At 37.8% G+C, this 15,934-nt stretch overlaps 1 protein-coding gene across 5 annotated transcripts in view; it reads right to left on the bottom strand.

Moving 5' to 3' along the window:
• me2 (malic enzyme 2, NAD(+)-dependent, mitochondrial) overlaps positions 1 to 15,934 on the bottom strand; it is a 74,510-nt gene that overhangs the window by 43,841 nt on the left and 14,735 nt on the right. For all 5 annotated transcript variants that reach the window (XM_039750403.1, XM_039750401.1, XM_039750402.1 and 2 more), the window contains exons 3-4: positions 8,327 to 8,460; positions 4,509 to 4,658 (exon numbers count right to left, since the gene is read on the bottom strand). In XM_039750403.1, the coding sequence (XP_039606337.1) occupies positions 4,509 to 4,658; positions 8,327 to 8,460 (284 nt within the window). The remainder of the gene's footprint in view (positions 1 to 4,508; positions 4,659 to 8,326; positions 8,461 to 15,934) is intronic.

Here is a 15,934-nt window from a genome sequence, read left to right as displayed (position 1 = left end):
AGTGTGACCGTGGTGAGGTCTGCGGTAGGAATGACGGATGCATTTAACGTGGAGGTGGGATTACATCAGGGCTCAGCTCTGAGCCCTTTCTTGTTTGCAATGGTGATGGACAGGTTGACAGACGAGATTAGACAGAAGTCCTCGTGGACTATGATGTTTACAGATGACACTGTGATCTGTAGCGAGAGCAGGGAGCAGGTTGTGGAGACCATGGAGAGGTGGAGATATGCTATAGAGAGGAGAGGAATGAAGGTCAGTAGGAACAAGACAGAATACATGTGTGTAAATGAGAGGGAGGTCAGTGGAATGGTGAGGATGCAAGGAGTCGAGTTGGCAAAGGTGGATGAGTTTAAATACTTGGGATCAACAGTACAGAGTAATCGGGATTGTGGAAGAAAGGTAAACAAGATTGTGCAGGCAGGGTGGAATGGGTGAAAAAGAGTGTCAGGAGTGATTTGTGACAGACGAGTATCAGCAAGAGTCTAAGGGAGGGTCTACGGGACGGTAGTGAGACCAGCTATGTTATATGGGTTGGAGACGGTGGCAGAAAGCAGGAGACAGAGCTGGAGGTGGGAGAGTTAAAGATGCTAAGATTTGCATTGGGTGTGACAAGGATTGACAGGATTAGAAATGAGTACATTAGAAGTGCTGCTCAAGTTGGATGGTTGGGAGACAAAGTCAGAGAGGCAAGATTGCGTTGATTTGGACAGATGCTAGGTATACTGGGAGAAGGATGTTAAGGATAGAGTTGCCAAGGAAGAGGAAAAGAGCAAGGCCTAAGAGAAGGTTTAGGGATGTGATGAGAGAGGACATGAAAGTGATGGGTGTAACAGAACAAGATGTAGAGGTGTTATGGTGTATAAAATCTGTACATTTTGATTTCCATTACATTTTGTTCAAGACAAGACAACAGATGAACTAGCAAGGTTCAAAGCAGGTTCTCTTCCCTTACACCTTTACTTTTATAACAGTGCTTCACAGCTTAGTGCGAATTTGGTATTACAGCCTGGGAAAGGAGACTGAGCTGATACCTCAGGCTATTGATTACTTTATGGATGGACATCTGGGACAACAACTGGGTTTACGACCTGGGAAAGGAAAACTGAGGCAATATCAAAGAACTTTATTAACTGGGGAATTAATTCATTAACCATTTTGACAGCCAGCCAATCAGGTGCATGTGTTGTGAAACCAAGGCATGACATTTCATAATAAATATGCCTTGGTTTGAGACAGAAAAGAAGCAAAGAGAAGAAGGAGAAGAAGAAAGTACAGAAGGAGAAGAGGAGGAATGGACGAAGACAGCACTGGTCGTCAGAAAGGCATTATGAACATCGATTGCTAAATCAAACGCCTCCCTGGGACATTCATCCTTCTCATCTGTAACTTTTTTGTAAGATTTTTCAAAAGACTATATATATTCAGACTTTCCTGTCAGTACCTATTTTCTATTATTCTTTGTTCCACTGGTATTATTATTATTATTCTTGTAATAAATACCATGCTGCTTTTAACTTTCTATGCTTTGTCTTAATGTCTGGAGTGATTTAATTAATAAGTTAGATTTCTTTGAGCACCTAGTGTAGCCAGATTTTTTGCCATTATATCTGTGCTGCAAGATTTACAAGGCTGAGAGTGAGGGCGCCACTCAATAGAAGGGACAGTACGCGAAGGAGAAGGTATTCTTGGCTGATAAATGGCCTATAGTCAAGAGTGCTGAGTCTTTGTATGTTTAAATGGATTCTTGTAGACCAAAAGTAATATTTAGATGTGAGATATCACTAAAAAAACATATGTTGTTCGTGCTGATAATAAGTAAGTCTCTTGAAGTGCTGAGTGACAGGCTGTGTTATTCCTAACACACTTGCGTGGTTTAAAGTGCTAGAGGTTAATCAGTATGTGTGTGCGTCATTCATGGGGCACTGTTGTGGTTAGGGTCTGTGTGTATGCATATAGCTATGAATGTGTGTGTTCATCTTAAAGTGCAACAGTAGACAAACCCGATAACCAACTTAATGAGAACACTTACCCTTGAGGAAACAGGTAAAGGGCAAGTAGAGGGAAATACAACGATAATACATAGAGGACAGAAAGATATGAAAAAAGATGATCCGCTGTGGCAACCCCTAACGGGATGCAGCCAAAAGTAAAAGAAGATGATTATGTGATACTCATTTACACATTTATGGAAACTGAACGATGCACAGTAAAACATACATTCAAATAAGACCAAAAAGGTCCCATCAAGACTTCATTGTGAGCTTTGCACTTTCTTTACACCAGCTAAGCAACTCCACTGACCACACTGATAGCAGGAGTAAAGGAACAAAATAATTTTAAAAATTCCTGCTAATTATAACCAACTTTTAATAAAAAACCTCTATTCACTAACATTAAATATCAATCAATCAAAGCTTAATGTATCTAGCTTTATTCATGAAATAAATCATCACAGGACCATTTAAAAATAACTTTCAGTAAAATTAATCCAGTTCAGGATTACAGAAAGTCTGTCTTGGAAGCAACGGGTGCAAGACGACAAACAACCAAGGACAAGATGCCAGACCATTGCATTGAACACAAAAGCAGATTTACAGCAGCCAATTAATCAAATATGCACGTCTTTGGGGATGTGGAAAGAAAAGCGAAATGCCCAGAAGAAAATCCACACAGACAAGGGAAGAATGTGTAAATTGCACATAGATAAAAACCTGGTGTCGGATTTAAACCCAGGAAGCTGGATCTGTTCAGCAGTAGAACTAACCAAGCCATCAGTCTGCCATCCAATTAGTAACACTTATTACAGAAAAATGTAATAAAAATACAGCAAAGATGCTTGAAATAAAAGAGAAAAAGGCCATGTCTTTAAATGAGATCTGAAAGAGTCCACCGATGGGAGTTTCATGAGGAAGCCAGTTTTAAAAATTAGAAGCCACAAAATCCAAAAAAACTGAATAAGCATTTGTCACATGTTGTAAAACGCATCTTTGCAATATTGTGAAATCCAGTGTCAGAAGATCTTAAGTTGTCTTAATATACAGTGCTAAAATTAACGACTTTATGAATCAGGAGTGTTTGTAAAATAATCCAGTCTCAAATAGGTAACCAGTGGAGAGTGTCAGATGAAGGGAGAACAGCTCAGCAGTGTTTTGTTTTAATCTTGTCATTGTCAGCTGATATTTTGAGCAGAAAGACAATTAAAAAGAGAACTGAAATAATCCAGTCGAACAGTAATGAAGATATGATAAGACTTTCTTAATCAGATACTGTATGTAGTTTACAAGACTCGGTGAGCTGTTAAGAATAATTGAAAGACTGCTACCAGAGGATTAAGGCAGGTGACATAATGGATTTAGTGGTTGAAGCTATCAATTAACCGAGTTTCAAATTCATCTGGGGGCAGCACAGTGGTAGCGCTGCTGCCTCGCAGTAAGGAGACCTGGGTTCGCTTCCTGGGCCCTCCCTGTGTGGAGTTTGCATGTTGTCCCCGCGTCTGCGTGGGTTTCCTCCAGGTACTCCGGTCTCTTCCCATGATCCACAGACATGCAGGTTAGGTGCATTGGTGATTCTAAATTGTCCTTAGTGTGTGCGGTGAGTTGGCACCCTGCCCGGGGGTTTGTTTCCTGCCTTGCTCCAGCAGACCCCTGTGACCCTGTGTTAGGATATAGCGGGTTGGAAGATGACTGACTGACAAATTCATTTCTAAACAGTATTAACAGATTAATTGGAATATTGAAATATCACATTTTTATCTGATTTTCAGACACATTATATTAATACAAAATCTAAACACACAAAGTTAAAAATGCGGAACTTCCAAGTATGCAATAAGATAGTAGTAAAATTTGATTGCTTACAAAAATTTTGAGTGGTACATGTTGTGTGATGGGAAATAACTACATTGACAACCAGCTGTTAGGATAATGACTGGTGTATTCATTCAAAGAATATCCAGCCCATATTATAAATCCTGTTGTTTGGAAAGCCAGTTTTAAAAATTGGCTGTATAGTGTACTAAACAGCTACGCTGACAGATCCCAGAGTGATTAATTAAATAAAACTTGGTCTACACAGGTGTCCTTAATCTCTTCCTTTTAAGAATCTGAATAATCCCTAACAAAAATGGATTCTACCCATTTTTGTGTTTGTGCAGTCTGACAAAGGAATTCTACATGTTAACATATTCTGATTTTCACCAAAATCCTAGAGAACTATGTATACTATCAAGATATAAATTTATATGTGCAACTCTAATATAAACGTAAACTGTCTTCAATTTTCTGTCCACAGGGTTATTATATATCTCTTCCAAAAGTAAACAAATTACTTCTAATTAAGTGCAGCTCTTTGTTAAATGAAGGAAAAAACTAAGCTATGTACCACCACAGAGGACTTTCAAGGAAAATGATAAATACTTTATTTTAACCTCTACCACAAAATTGATTTTGAACACTGAATTAAAATAAACACTGCAAAAGTTTTCATTTTTTCTTTGTAGTTTCTCTTACTTGGGTCGTCTAAAGATGTGCCCATACTGTGAGCAAGCTAAACCCACAGTAGGCGTGTAGACTATTGGCATCAGTTTCTCAATCTCCTCTTGTAAAACTCGATAGAACAGCTTCTCATTCCTCTCTTGAATCCCCATGATATAGATATACCTAATTAAAAAAATAAACAATTCTAAAATAAAAATAAAACCTAAAAAAAAATGAACAGATAGATAGATAGATAGATAGATATTATTAATCCCAAGGGGAAATTCACATAATCCAGCAGCAGTATACTGATACAAAGAAATAATATTAAATTAAATAGTAATAAAAATGAAAAAAATTACAATAAAATTAATGTTAGCATTTACTCCCCCGGGTGGAATTGAAGAGCCACATAGTGTGAGGGAGGAACGATCTCCTCAGTCTGTCAGTGGAGCAGGACAGTGACAAAAGTCTGTCACTGAAGCTACTCCTCTGCCTGGAAATGACACTGTTAAGTGGATGCAGTGGATTATTCATGATTGACAGGAGTTTTTATTTAGTGCCCGTCGCTCTGCCACAGATGTTAAACTGTCCAACTTTAATCCTACAATAGAATAATAATAATAATAAAAGAATGTAGTAAAATATTTTAAAAGTGCTTACAAGGAGAGTTGAAATATATTTTCTTTTTTTCTGTTTAGACATTTCATTTTACAAATATGATTGACTAGAAATGGCATATAAAAAAATGGCTGAAAGCATAACTGAATAAGGGCCATATGGTTATTTGTTGTAATTTAATTCATCTAACAAAACGAAACAGACAATTTCCACAATACATTTTTAAACACTGCATATATAAGATTTGTGTCATATTCCCTCGGATGCACAGAATGTTCCATGGAACAATTTGGTAAATGTTTGACATTAACTTGCTGTACATGGACCACTTATATTTTTGAAGGAAAAATAATACATTTCCTTTGGGATATTTGCTTTTGCACAAGCTTAACTGATGGGTCATCAGTTTTTAAGAAAATAGAATATATATGGAATGTTCATGAATGAAAATATTACAGTTATATATATGAAAAGCTGTCCTACCTGGCTTCTCACAGAAGAGTGCTAAAATGTACTTTATGTGTGTAAAATAAAAAGCACATCTGACTCTTACAAAAATCCTAATTTCAGCAGAAATACAAATTTAGAATCACTAAGGATTTAATGATTCTGAGCTTATTAAAAACCATTTACTGTAAAATTAAGTGTAAGGTTTAGATAAATACAAGTCGATTTGCAATAATGAAAAATTCGCAGAACAGTTATAATTATCTCAATAATTCAGCAATAATATTCAAATTATTATAGATGGTCTCAAAAGATTTTGGTTACTCCAGCTCTAGCACGGATCTCATCGTAAATGGGTTATTTGATCTCTTATTATTTGGCCTAAGTAAAAATGAAATATGACCTTTTATGTTTGTCATAAAACAAGTGTTTAGAAAAAAGAGGGAATGGATTTTTAATACAAGAGTTATTGAGTGGCAAAATCTTTTTCAACAAACTAAAATATTTTAAAGTTCTCAATAGTTATTGCGGCCAAGATAATCACTTGAAAATGGTGTTGTTTTGTTATGCAATAAATTCTAATCCTTTCGAAGCAAAAATATCACATTACTATCATGTTGTGTTTCGAAGATATGGATAATAAAAGATGCAAAGGTCTTGTGACAATGGCAACTTTTAGATTTCTACCCTATTGATAGGTAGAAAATCTAAAATGTAATAAACTCAAGACTATACTGGAACGAACTGCAGAGTTTTTTTTTTAGAAATAATTGCATAGGTTTTCACGTGATGCTCAAATAGACCGAGAGAAACGTAATTATATTGTTTTATATATATACAGGTAAAAATCCGTTACAACAAACTGCCAGGGACCTAAAAATATTTCGTTGTAATGAGATTCTGTATTTGTCACTATAGTACTTTCTTTTACTTGCGTCCAGGTGTTTACAATCATTTCAATAGCTTCTTTCGAGGTAATTTTAATCTTCTCCTGTCTATAATTTATGCTGACAATAATTTTTCTCAGCATTTCCTTGCGATAATACACTTTCAGGGTGCAAATATTGCCCAACACCAATCTCTGAAGCACTGCTGTACAATTGGGTGGGAGGAATTCAACGCAAACATTATCTAAATGCAGAAACATGTTGTGGGCAGCACAGTTATCAATCAGAAGCCAAATCATCCTTTTCTTCTTCTTCATATTGTGAGCTTTCTGAACTCTTTTGGGATCCCCCCCACCCAACCAAAGCGTGATTGCTGCATCTGTGTAAGATTGTTTGTCTGTTGCCGGGGCAGGGCAACAGCAGGCTCACGATGGTGCAGTACGGTGCCACAGAAGCAAACCTAAAAGATCAGGGTCGCGCTAGAAGTCCCCATCTTACACCCCAAAACACAAGGCTGACTCTCAGTACTTTAGCAAAACCATCTTTATTCAGCTAGTTATTTATTGTAGCGTGATCTACCACTCTCCTATAAACAGACACAGCAGTCAGACAGGGTTGTGACCTGGTTAGTGGCCAAGTAATACTGTTCTCTGCATTTACAATGTTCCTTGCATCACCCACTGAGATCTTTTCTGTTTGCTTCAGTGCCGAGCCACGTCAGAGCTGTGAGCCTGCTGCTGCCCCGGCAACAGATAAAACAGTCTTCCACAGACGTGGTGATCGCACTTCGGGGTGTTCTTCTGTGTGTCGTCCAGTCGGGGGAGGTCCCAAGAGACTTTATAAACCTCACATTTTCTTGAATGAGTGCCGCATTAATAGGAACATTTCTCAAATGAGTATCACATAAAAACAGCTTTTTCTGCGTCTCCAAATGCACAGCTTACATACATTTGCAACCCGAGATTTTTCTTCTTTTTTTGCTTGGTCTTTCAAGAAAATTGACAGTGTCAATGGTGAAATTCCAAATTCATTGCAGCGTCTTTTTTCTTTTTGCCGCAATTGAGAACTGTAAAAATTTAGTTTTTTTTCCTAATATGAACTGTTATTATTTTTTCGTGTATACGGTTTCTATAGGAGGGAGACAATGAGTTAAATTCCAGTGCATGTTTTTCAAATGTTGACAAGCAATAAACAAAAGGTATCACTGAAACCACAGGAAACAAAAAGGGCAAAAAAAACAAAACAAAAAAAGAAACAGTACGAGGAAAGTGCGGAGGAAGAAATTTTTTTTTACAATGTTTCTGTTTGGAGATCGTTGTGTACAACTGAGCTGTGACCACAGAACTAACTGCTCTGTGGATGATTCATTCGAGCACTTCAAGGTCACTTCAGGAAACTGTCGGGACCATAAAAATACTTTGTTGCAATGAAAATTTCATTGCAAACATATTTGTTCTAATGGAATTTTACAATAAGAGTAAAATATAAAATAAATACTGTAGATTCGAAACAAAGTGCCATTGCTTCCATGAAATTCCAGTGAGGCACACGATTGATTTGTTGCTGCCATCTAGTGGATATGTAGCGTTATCAATTTAGTATTAATCTAATAATGGCAACTTTTATTGAGGTTGTTTTTATTTTTTTCTAGTTAATTAGGTGTATGATATCTAAAAATGTTAGCATATATTGTAAGTTAGACTATACTGGAAATGACTGCAAAGTTTTTTAGAAATAGGTGGTTTTCACAGACAGAAATTAAATTTTACACATATAAGATGTACAAGAAAAAATATCTTACTGTGCAATTTGTCTCAGATGTCAGAAACTAAAATAAATTACAGAAAAAAAGGAAATTCTGCTTGCATTACTAAACATAAACCAGAAAAACCTTACTTTTCTAAAGGATCGTCCATTTTTTCTAAATTCCTTTTGAAGCGCATAGTCTGAATGTCCTGCGACTCTATTTTGGGAGGAAGAAGCCCCTGTAGGCCAAGCAGCTGCCTCTCTTTCAAAGAAAATGCCATTCCCTATAAAAAGGAACACATGATTTGACTAATTATTGCACACATGTAAAATACTGTAAACATAAGTTAAGTCAACATTAGAAAATTATCACAGAAGACTAAACATATGCAGTCCATTCAGTTTATATATCCATCCATCCATTTTCTAACCCGCTGAATCCGGACACAGGGTCACGGGGGTCTGCTGGAGTCAATCCCAGCCAACACAGGGCACAAGGCAGGAACCAATCCTGGGCAGGGTGCCAACCCACCGCAGGACTCAGTTTATATACTCTACACAATATACTGTATATAATGCATATATACAGGTATCCCTGTTCAACATCTGGATAATTTACCTACAGCAGTATGTTGACAAATTTCCATTGTACACTTTGTAGATATACCACCATGTATTTTAATAACATACCATCACAGGCATAAACAGGCTTTGAGAATTTTGTCTACATTTTTGAATTTTTAAATAATTCATTCACTGATATAACAGCTCTCTGTGTTAGGTTCTGTCCTCAACTAATTTTCATATGGGCAATAATCCAAGTCCATTACTGTTGGCATTGACTCCAGAGCCTGAATATTCCCCAAGACAACAGAATCATAGTTAAGTATTTTGAAGCAATACACTGATATGAAAAAAAAATTAAAAGTAATATAGAACTCATCACACTTGTAATCCGTTGTAAAAATTGCCCTTAGGTATGCATTATATAACACCACACATCCTGCAATGGACTGACAGTCTGTCTACTGTTGTTTCAGTGTGTCATGAGCTAAAGCTGTTGAATTTTCCACACCATACGCAATGTGCAGAGTATGTTATGTAAAAAATAATTAAAAAAATCACAGCATAACTACTGCAGATAGTCACTTTCAAAGAGTTCCATGCGCAGCATCAATACACAAACAAACAACTGTCTAAAGGATTAAAACAAGGCTGAGTGACCAAACCTAATAAATGTGTTGTGTATGTTGAAATGTTATAATTGCCTTTAATATTTCAATGTATACAACAGCCAGGAAAAATACAGTTCAAGGACTCTCTGAAATCAACTAAGCTTCAAAAACATCCAACAATGATACATTTGGTACTGGCATGGTCTGTCTCAGATTTAAGACAAGTTTTGCTACATAATTGTTTTCAATTGTTAATTTAATGAAACCCTGCCATCTCTTATAATGTATGCTTTCAAAATGTATACTGACCCACAATGACAATGAAATTGTGCTTTGCAAGTGTGACTGATATTGCTACTGGTATTGTCTGCTGTTTAGATGATGAACAAAAACTGATATATACAGATTGTCATTTTCTATTTACCGTATATACTCACGTATAAGTCGGGTCTTGAAATCCGAAAAATCGATCATAAAATCAGACCCCGACTTATATGCCTGTTCAAAAATGCGACAATTATTTATTTTTTTTACATCTTCTTCCCTCCTCCAATCTCGCATCAGTTTCTCAGACGCATTGAATTTTATTGCAGCAGCGCAGTTACCGATCTCTTTTGCTACTTTAATGACATTTAATTTAAAACCAGCTTCATATTTTCTTCTAATTGAATGCTCTATCATAGATAAGGGATGCTCTTACGATAAAGGTGTATGAGGGTGTGAGATACACAAATCAGTGCAAACGTTGCTTCGGAATAGTTTGGGTATTACCATGTAATCACATAGGCACAATACAGAGAGAGATGTTAGGAGCACACGCTGATATAGCGCATTGTTGCACCCACAAAAAAAAAACCAAAAAAACAGTGTGCTCCCTCTCAGGTGGGCGTTGGCATATCATAATCTCTTGAACCAATAGCGTGAGTTTCACCATTCGACTTATACGACGATGTTATAAAATACCAGAAATTATCCTGTAAAATCAAGTCCCGACTTATCCATGGGAGAACTTATCTGCGAGTATATACAGCAACTGTTGACTTATATGGCAGTTTACATAAAATCTGATATTTGTCAGGCTTGTCAAATTTTATATTTTACTAAAAATCTTAGAATACATGTTTGTACCACATTTTTTAACCAAATGTTCTATAATGTGTTGCTGTACAATGATAAAACAGTTTACTAATTTCTGGGATATTTAATTTACTGTAATATGCACCTTAATAAAAGGACAAGGGTCAGTGTGTGTCTCTGTGTCCATTTGGTTTTTATGTCTCTGTTATATGGCATTTGGTATGCAATTCATAAAAGCAGTGCTAATGTTTATAATGTGCCACCTATTGGAGTGAAAAATGTAATACATTTTAATTACTACATGCATTACAAAATACATTTCAACAGAATGTGCATTGCAAACATTAATGCAGAATATTTTCAACCAAGAGTAAGTGCCGGATAGACAGATATCAAATGCAGTTGTACAAATTTGCTTATCCACCTTGAGAAAAGTGTGTGTCTTTGTATCTGTGTGTCCATCCAGTTGCTTTGTCTCTGTTATACGCCATTTTGTATGGGATTCATAAAAGCAGTGGTAATGTTTCTGATGTTCCATCTGTTGAAATGAAAAATGTAACACATTGCACATGTATTACAAAATACATTCCAAATGATGATTCACTGCTAACACTGAATACACTGAGATCTACAGTACATTGATAGTTTAGATTTTAACCCATCCCAGACAGGTAGCACAGCTGGTCAAAAAGAAACATGATTCTGTAACTGAATTACATGTAACCATTCAACATGAGGAGGTGCCATGTTGGTTACAGCTGCTCTCACGCAAAACTCCACTGCATTGTGTTCAAATCCCAGCCTGATTATTGCATGTGTGACAAAGGTATAACAATACATAAATATTACGATAACATGATAAAATATATATCCTAATTCTGGTTTCAAAATATAATATCTTTGATAAGCTGCTGTCCTTCATTGTTGTAAGCAGCAAGAAAAATAAAACATTCTATAATCATTGGCTTGCTCTCTACATTTCTCTGACTACTTACCCAGTCCATGCATTTTGTCTAAAATAAAAGGTTCAAGCCAAAATGAGTCAGGAACTGTGAAATACTAGCAAACATAAATTTTAAAATAAAAAAAATAGTGTCACACTAAGATAAGACAAATGCAGCATTAACAGTTGTAAGATGCTATGTAGGGGCATGCAAAGACTTAGATTGTGTACTTTAACCTCCATATGTAAATTAAAACCTCACTATAATCAAAAACATGAGTTTATGGGCTGTAGTGCCTATGATCTCATTGCAGTTTGCATACTAAGGTCAGCAAAATCAAACTAACAAGGTCAATCCATTAGTGCCAGTGAAATCTTATCAGGCTATGCAAACAGCATGGGAAAGGAATACTGTTATCTTTTCCAAAAAAGACAATACACTGCTGCCAGAGGTGTCAGTAAATTAACTGAAAAAGTTCTAACTACTCAGTTGTTCTGTTGTTGTGAGAAATCTTGCAAAAGTAGGGAATAATTTTTCCAAAAATAAAACAATCAGGTAGTGCCACTAACTTCAGCTGGAGACGGAGGAAAGAATGAAAATGCAACACCTCAATATGCAGTTTTATAGGACACAGTGACTATCTCACAATCTCATTCTCTAAAACCTTTAAAAAAAAAAAGCAAAATGGGATGGATGATCTCTGCAGAAAGGCCATCTTCTGCGGTTTGTTGCTGATGAAGTTTACTAAGAGCAGAAACAATTGACAACATAAACTGGAGACTGGATAAGTTATCTGTGTTGTGTGGCCTCACAAAAAGGATCATGCACTGTATCTTCAATGCAAATCCCACCGCCCCAATATCTCTCCCAGCAGAACAAGCAAAGATTATCAAATTCAGCTTGTTTGCACCAAACGGGTTTTTATTGGCTTAAGTTTAATTTTTACTGGAATTTCTTGCAGGCAAACAATCTGGTACCAGTACAATGGTGGAACCGGCAATTTCAAGATTCTTTTACTTTTTCGACAAAGTAACATCCACAAAGTCAGTCTTTACATTAAACTTCCATCCATCCATCCATTGTCCAACCCGCTATATCCTAACTACAGGGTCACGGGGGTCTGCTGGAGCCAATCTCAGCCAACACAGGGCGCAAGGTAGGAAACAAACCCTGGGAAGGGCACCAGCCCACCACAGGGTGTGCACACATGCGCACACACACACACCAAGCACACACTAGGGACAATATAGAATCGCTAATGCACCAAACTTGCATGTCTTTGGACTGTGGGAGGAAACCGGAGTACCCAGAGGAAACCCACACAGACACGGGGAGAACACGCAAACTCCACGCAAGAGAACCCGGGTATCCTAACTGTGAGGCAGCAGTGCTACCCAGCCACCTTACATTAAACTTGCTTTTCTCAATTTACTTGAAGAACAAGTGACTAAAGCTACAGGAGGGTGTTCTCATTGTGATTTATATTTTTTGGTAGTGCAAAGCAAGATGCACAAATAGTAGTAAATAGTAAAAGTAACAACAAGAGTAACCTAGTATTCGTTAAAAAAAGAGAGAGAACAAAGTAAGCCTCCTAAACAGTCTGCTACACACAGTTTAGACATTATGTCTGTACCTCCTGATCAGCTATTGCCTACTGGGTGGTATCATGCTTTGTACAAGATCTTTAGCAGTTGATTACTTCAAGCAAGTGGCCAATCCCCACAACTGATAATTTTTGTAATATTTAATTATACTAATGGTCACATCACAAATCTCCTATGTTAAATGGTGACAAAATCTGAACAGAATGAGCCCTTAAACCCACTGTATCTCTTTACCTTTAACAATAAATAATACTTAGAGTAAAGGCTTCCTTAAAATTACTATATTAAAATATTAAAATGTATTCATATAAACAGCAGCTTCATTTATAAGTGCAATATACTATGGGCTACTAGGTGTGATGGAGGGCCAGGATGGATTGGAGTCCCCGCTGGGTAGAACCCTATTGCCTTGCCTGGCCAGGAATTAAGCCTAATGGGTGGTCAGAAGAAAAGGTGTTCCATGTCTCAGCCAGGAGGCAGACATACAATGCCAGAACTGAAGGACTAGCATCCTGAAGGGCTGGACAGAAGATCCATATTGAACTGAGAGACCAATGTGTTGGATGGGCATAAGGAGACTCCATGCTCCTCCACTGTGCTGGAAGGCAGCATTCCTTGGCCGGTGTACCCCTACACATACCTGCAGGGTATGCTAGTTACTAGGGCTGGGTATCAGCACTGATGTCCCGATTTCATTCCGACTTAATAGCGATTTTATTTTGACTGAATCAGCATGCTCTGATATATATGAAGCACTGGCTTTTTTTACAAATTACTTAACCATGCACTGAGAACATTAATATAATATGACAAATTTCAGTAACACTTTATTGGAAAGGTGTCTACATAGTGACTTCATAACATATACATAAGCATAGAATGACATTTAAGAAGAAACACTTGATTAGTAATGAACAGTTAACATCAATACTTGGAAGATGTGGAACAAAACATCATTGCTTTTTTTTTTTTTTATAAAAAAAACAACAAACCTGTTTCACATTCATACATATTGTCGCGCACATAGGAGGACGTTGTATGGACAAAGCGAAGGTAATTCCATGCCAGGCCAGGGGGTGGCAGGGTGCACTAAACCTTCTCCTGTTATCTCTGCACACCAGCCGCGGGAAAACTTGTCTGACTCAGTGTTGATGGTGTCACTTCCAGTTCTGTTACCTTGACTGTCATCAGAAGAAGGTCACTTCCAGTTCCCCATATGTAACTTCTGGTCTGACTACTTAAAACTGCCATCTTTACAAACCCTCAGCACTTCATGTTTGGATTCCAACAGAGACACTTATGTCAAAAACCACACCCATTGCAGCTAGGGATAATATACAGGTGGCTGCCCCAAACATTTTTAAGTGTGTCGAGTCTGATCTTTTCATAATATGTATCGCCACATCACAGTCCACACATATTATGGGGGGCCCCTTGTGTTAATACAATGCAATGGCATCTGCCTTATAAAACATCTCTATATCATCTTGCAAATAATATTATTAGAATCGAACTTTACTTCTTAAATAACAAATGCTATTATTCAATAACTTATTTCTGCGTTATGAATCTCCATGTAGACACCCTTCAACTAACTGTTAGCCAAATTTATTTTCCTATTGAACATTTAAAGTAATCTTCAATTAGATGAAATTTAAAAATACAGAAGACTCATGTCTTGATACAGTCATATGAAAAAGTTTGGGAACCCCTCTCAGCCTGCATAATAGTTTATTCTACTTTCAACAAAAAAACATAACAGTGCTTTGGACTTATCAGACAAAAATTGAGTTATTTGGTCATAACAAAAAGCACTTTGCATGGCGGAAGAAGAACACCGCATTCCAAGAAAAACACCTGCTACCTACTGTCAAATATGGTGGAGGTTCCATCATGCTGTGGTGATGTGTGGCCAGTTCAGGGACTGGGGCCCTTGTTAAAGTCGTGGGTCGGATGAATTCAACCCAATATCAAAAAATTCTGCAGGATAATGTTCAAGCATCAGTCACAAGCTGAAGTTACGCAGGGGTTGGATATTCCAACAAGACAATGACCCAAAACACAGTTCAAATTCTATAAAGGCATTCATGCAGAGGGAGAAGTACAATGTTCTGGAATGTCCTTCGAAGTCCCCTGACTTGAATATCATCGAAAATCTATGGGATGATCTGAAGCCGGCTGTCCATGCTCGGCAGCCATCAAATTTAATTGAACTGGAGATATTTTGAATGGAAGAATGGTGAAAAATATAACCATCCAGAATCCAGACACTTATGAAAGGCTATAGGAGGCGTCTAGAGGCTGTTATATTTTCAAAAGGAGGCTCAACTAAGTATTGATGAAATATCTCTGTTGGGGTGCCCAAATTTATGCACCTGTATAATTTTGTTATGATGCATATTGCATATTTTCTGTTAATCCAATAAACTTAATGTCACTGCTGAAATACTACTGTTTCTATAAGGCATGTCATATATTAAAAGGAAGCTGCTACTTTGAAAGCTCATCCATCCATCCTTTTCCGCTTATCCGAGGTCGGGTCGCGGGGGCAACAGCTTAAGCAGAGAGGCCCAGACTTCCCCTGCCACTTCTTCCAGCTCTTCCGGGAGAATCCCAAGGCGTTCCCAGGCCAGCCGGGAGACATAGTCCCTCCAGCGTGTTCTGGGTCTTCCCCGGGGCCTCCTCCCGGTTGGACGTGCCCAGAACACCTCCCCAGGGAGGCGTCCAGGAGGCATCCTGATCAGATGCCCTAGCCACCTCATCTGACTCCTCTCGATGCGAAGGAGCAGCGGCTCTACTCTGAGCCCCTCCCGGATGACCGAGCTTCTCACCCTATCTTTAAGGGAAAGCCCAGACACCCTGCGGAGGTAACTCATTTTGGCCGCTTGTATTCGCGATCTCGTTCTTTCGTCACTACCCATAGCACATGACCATAGGTGAGGGTAGGAGCGTAGATCG

The sequence above is a fragment of the Polypterus senegalus genome, chromosome 4 (assembly GCF_016835505.1).
Source record: "Polypterus senegalus isolate Bchr_013 chromosome 4, ASM1683550v1, whole genome shotgun sequence".
NCBI classification, from domain to species: Eukaryota; Metazoa; Chordata; class Cladistia; order Polypteriformes; family Polypteridae; genus Polypterus; species Polypterus senegalus.
The sequence above is the reverse complement of the archived record's forward strand: the minus strand, read 5'-3'. Positions and strand labels throughout refer to the sequence as shown.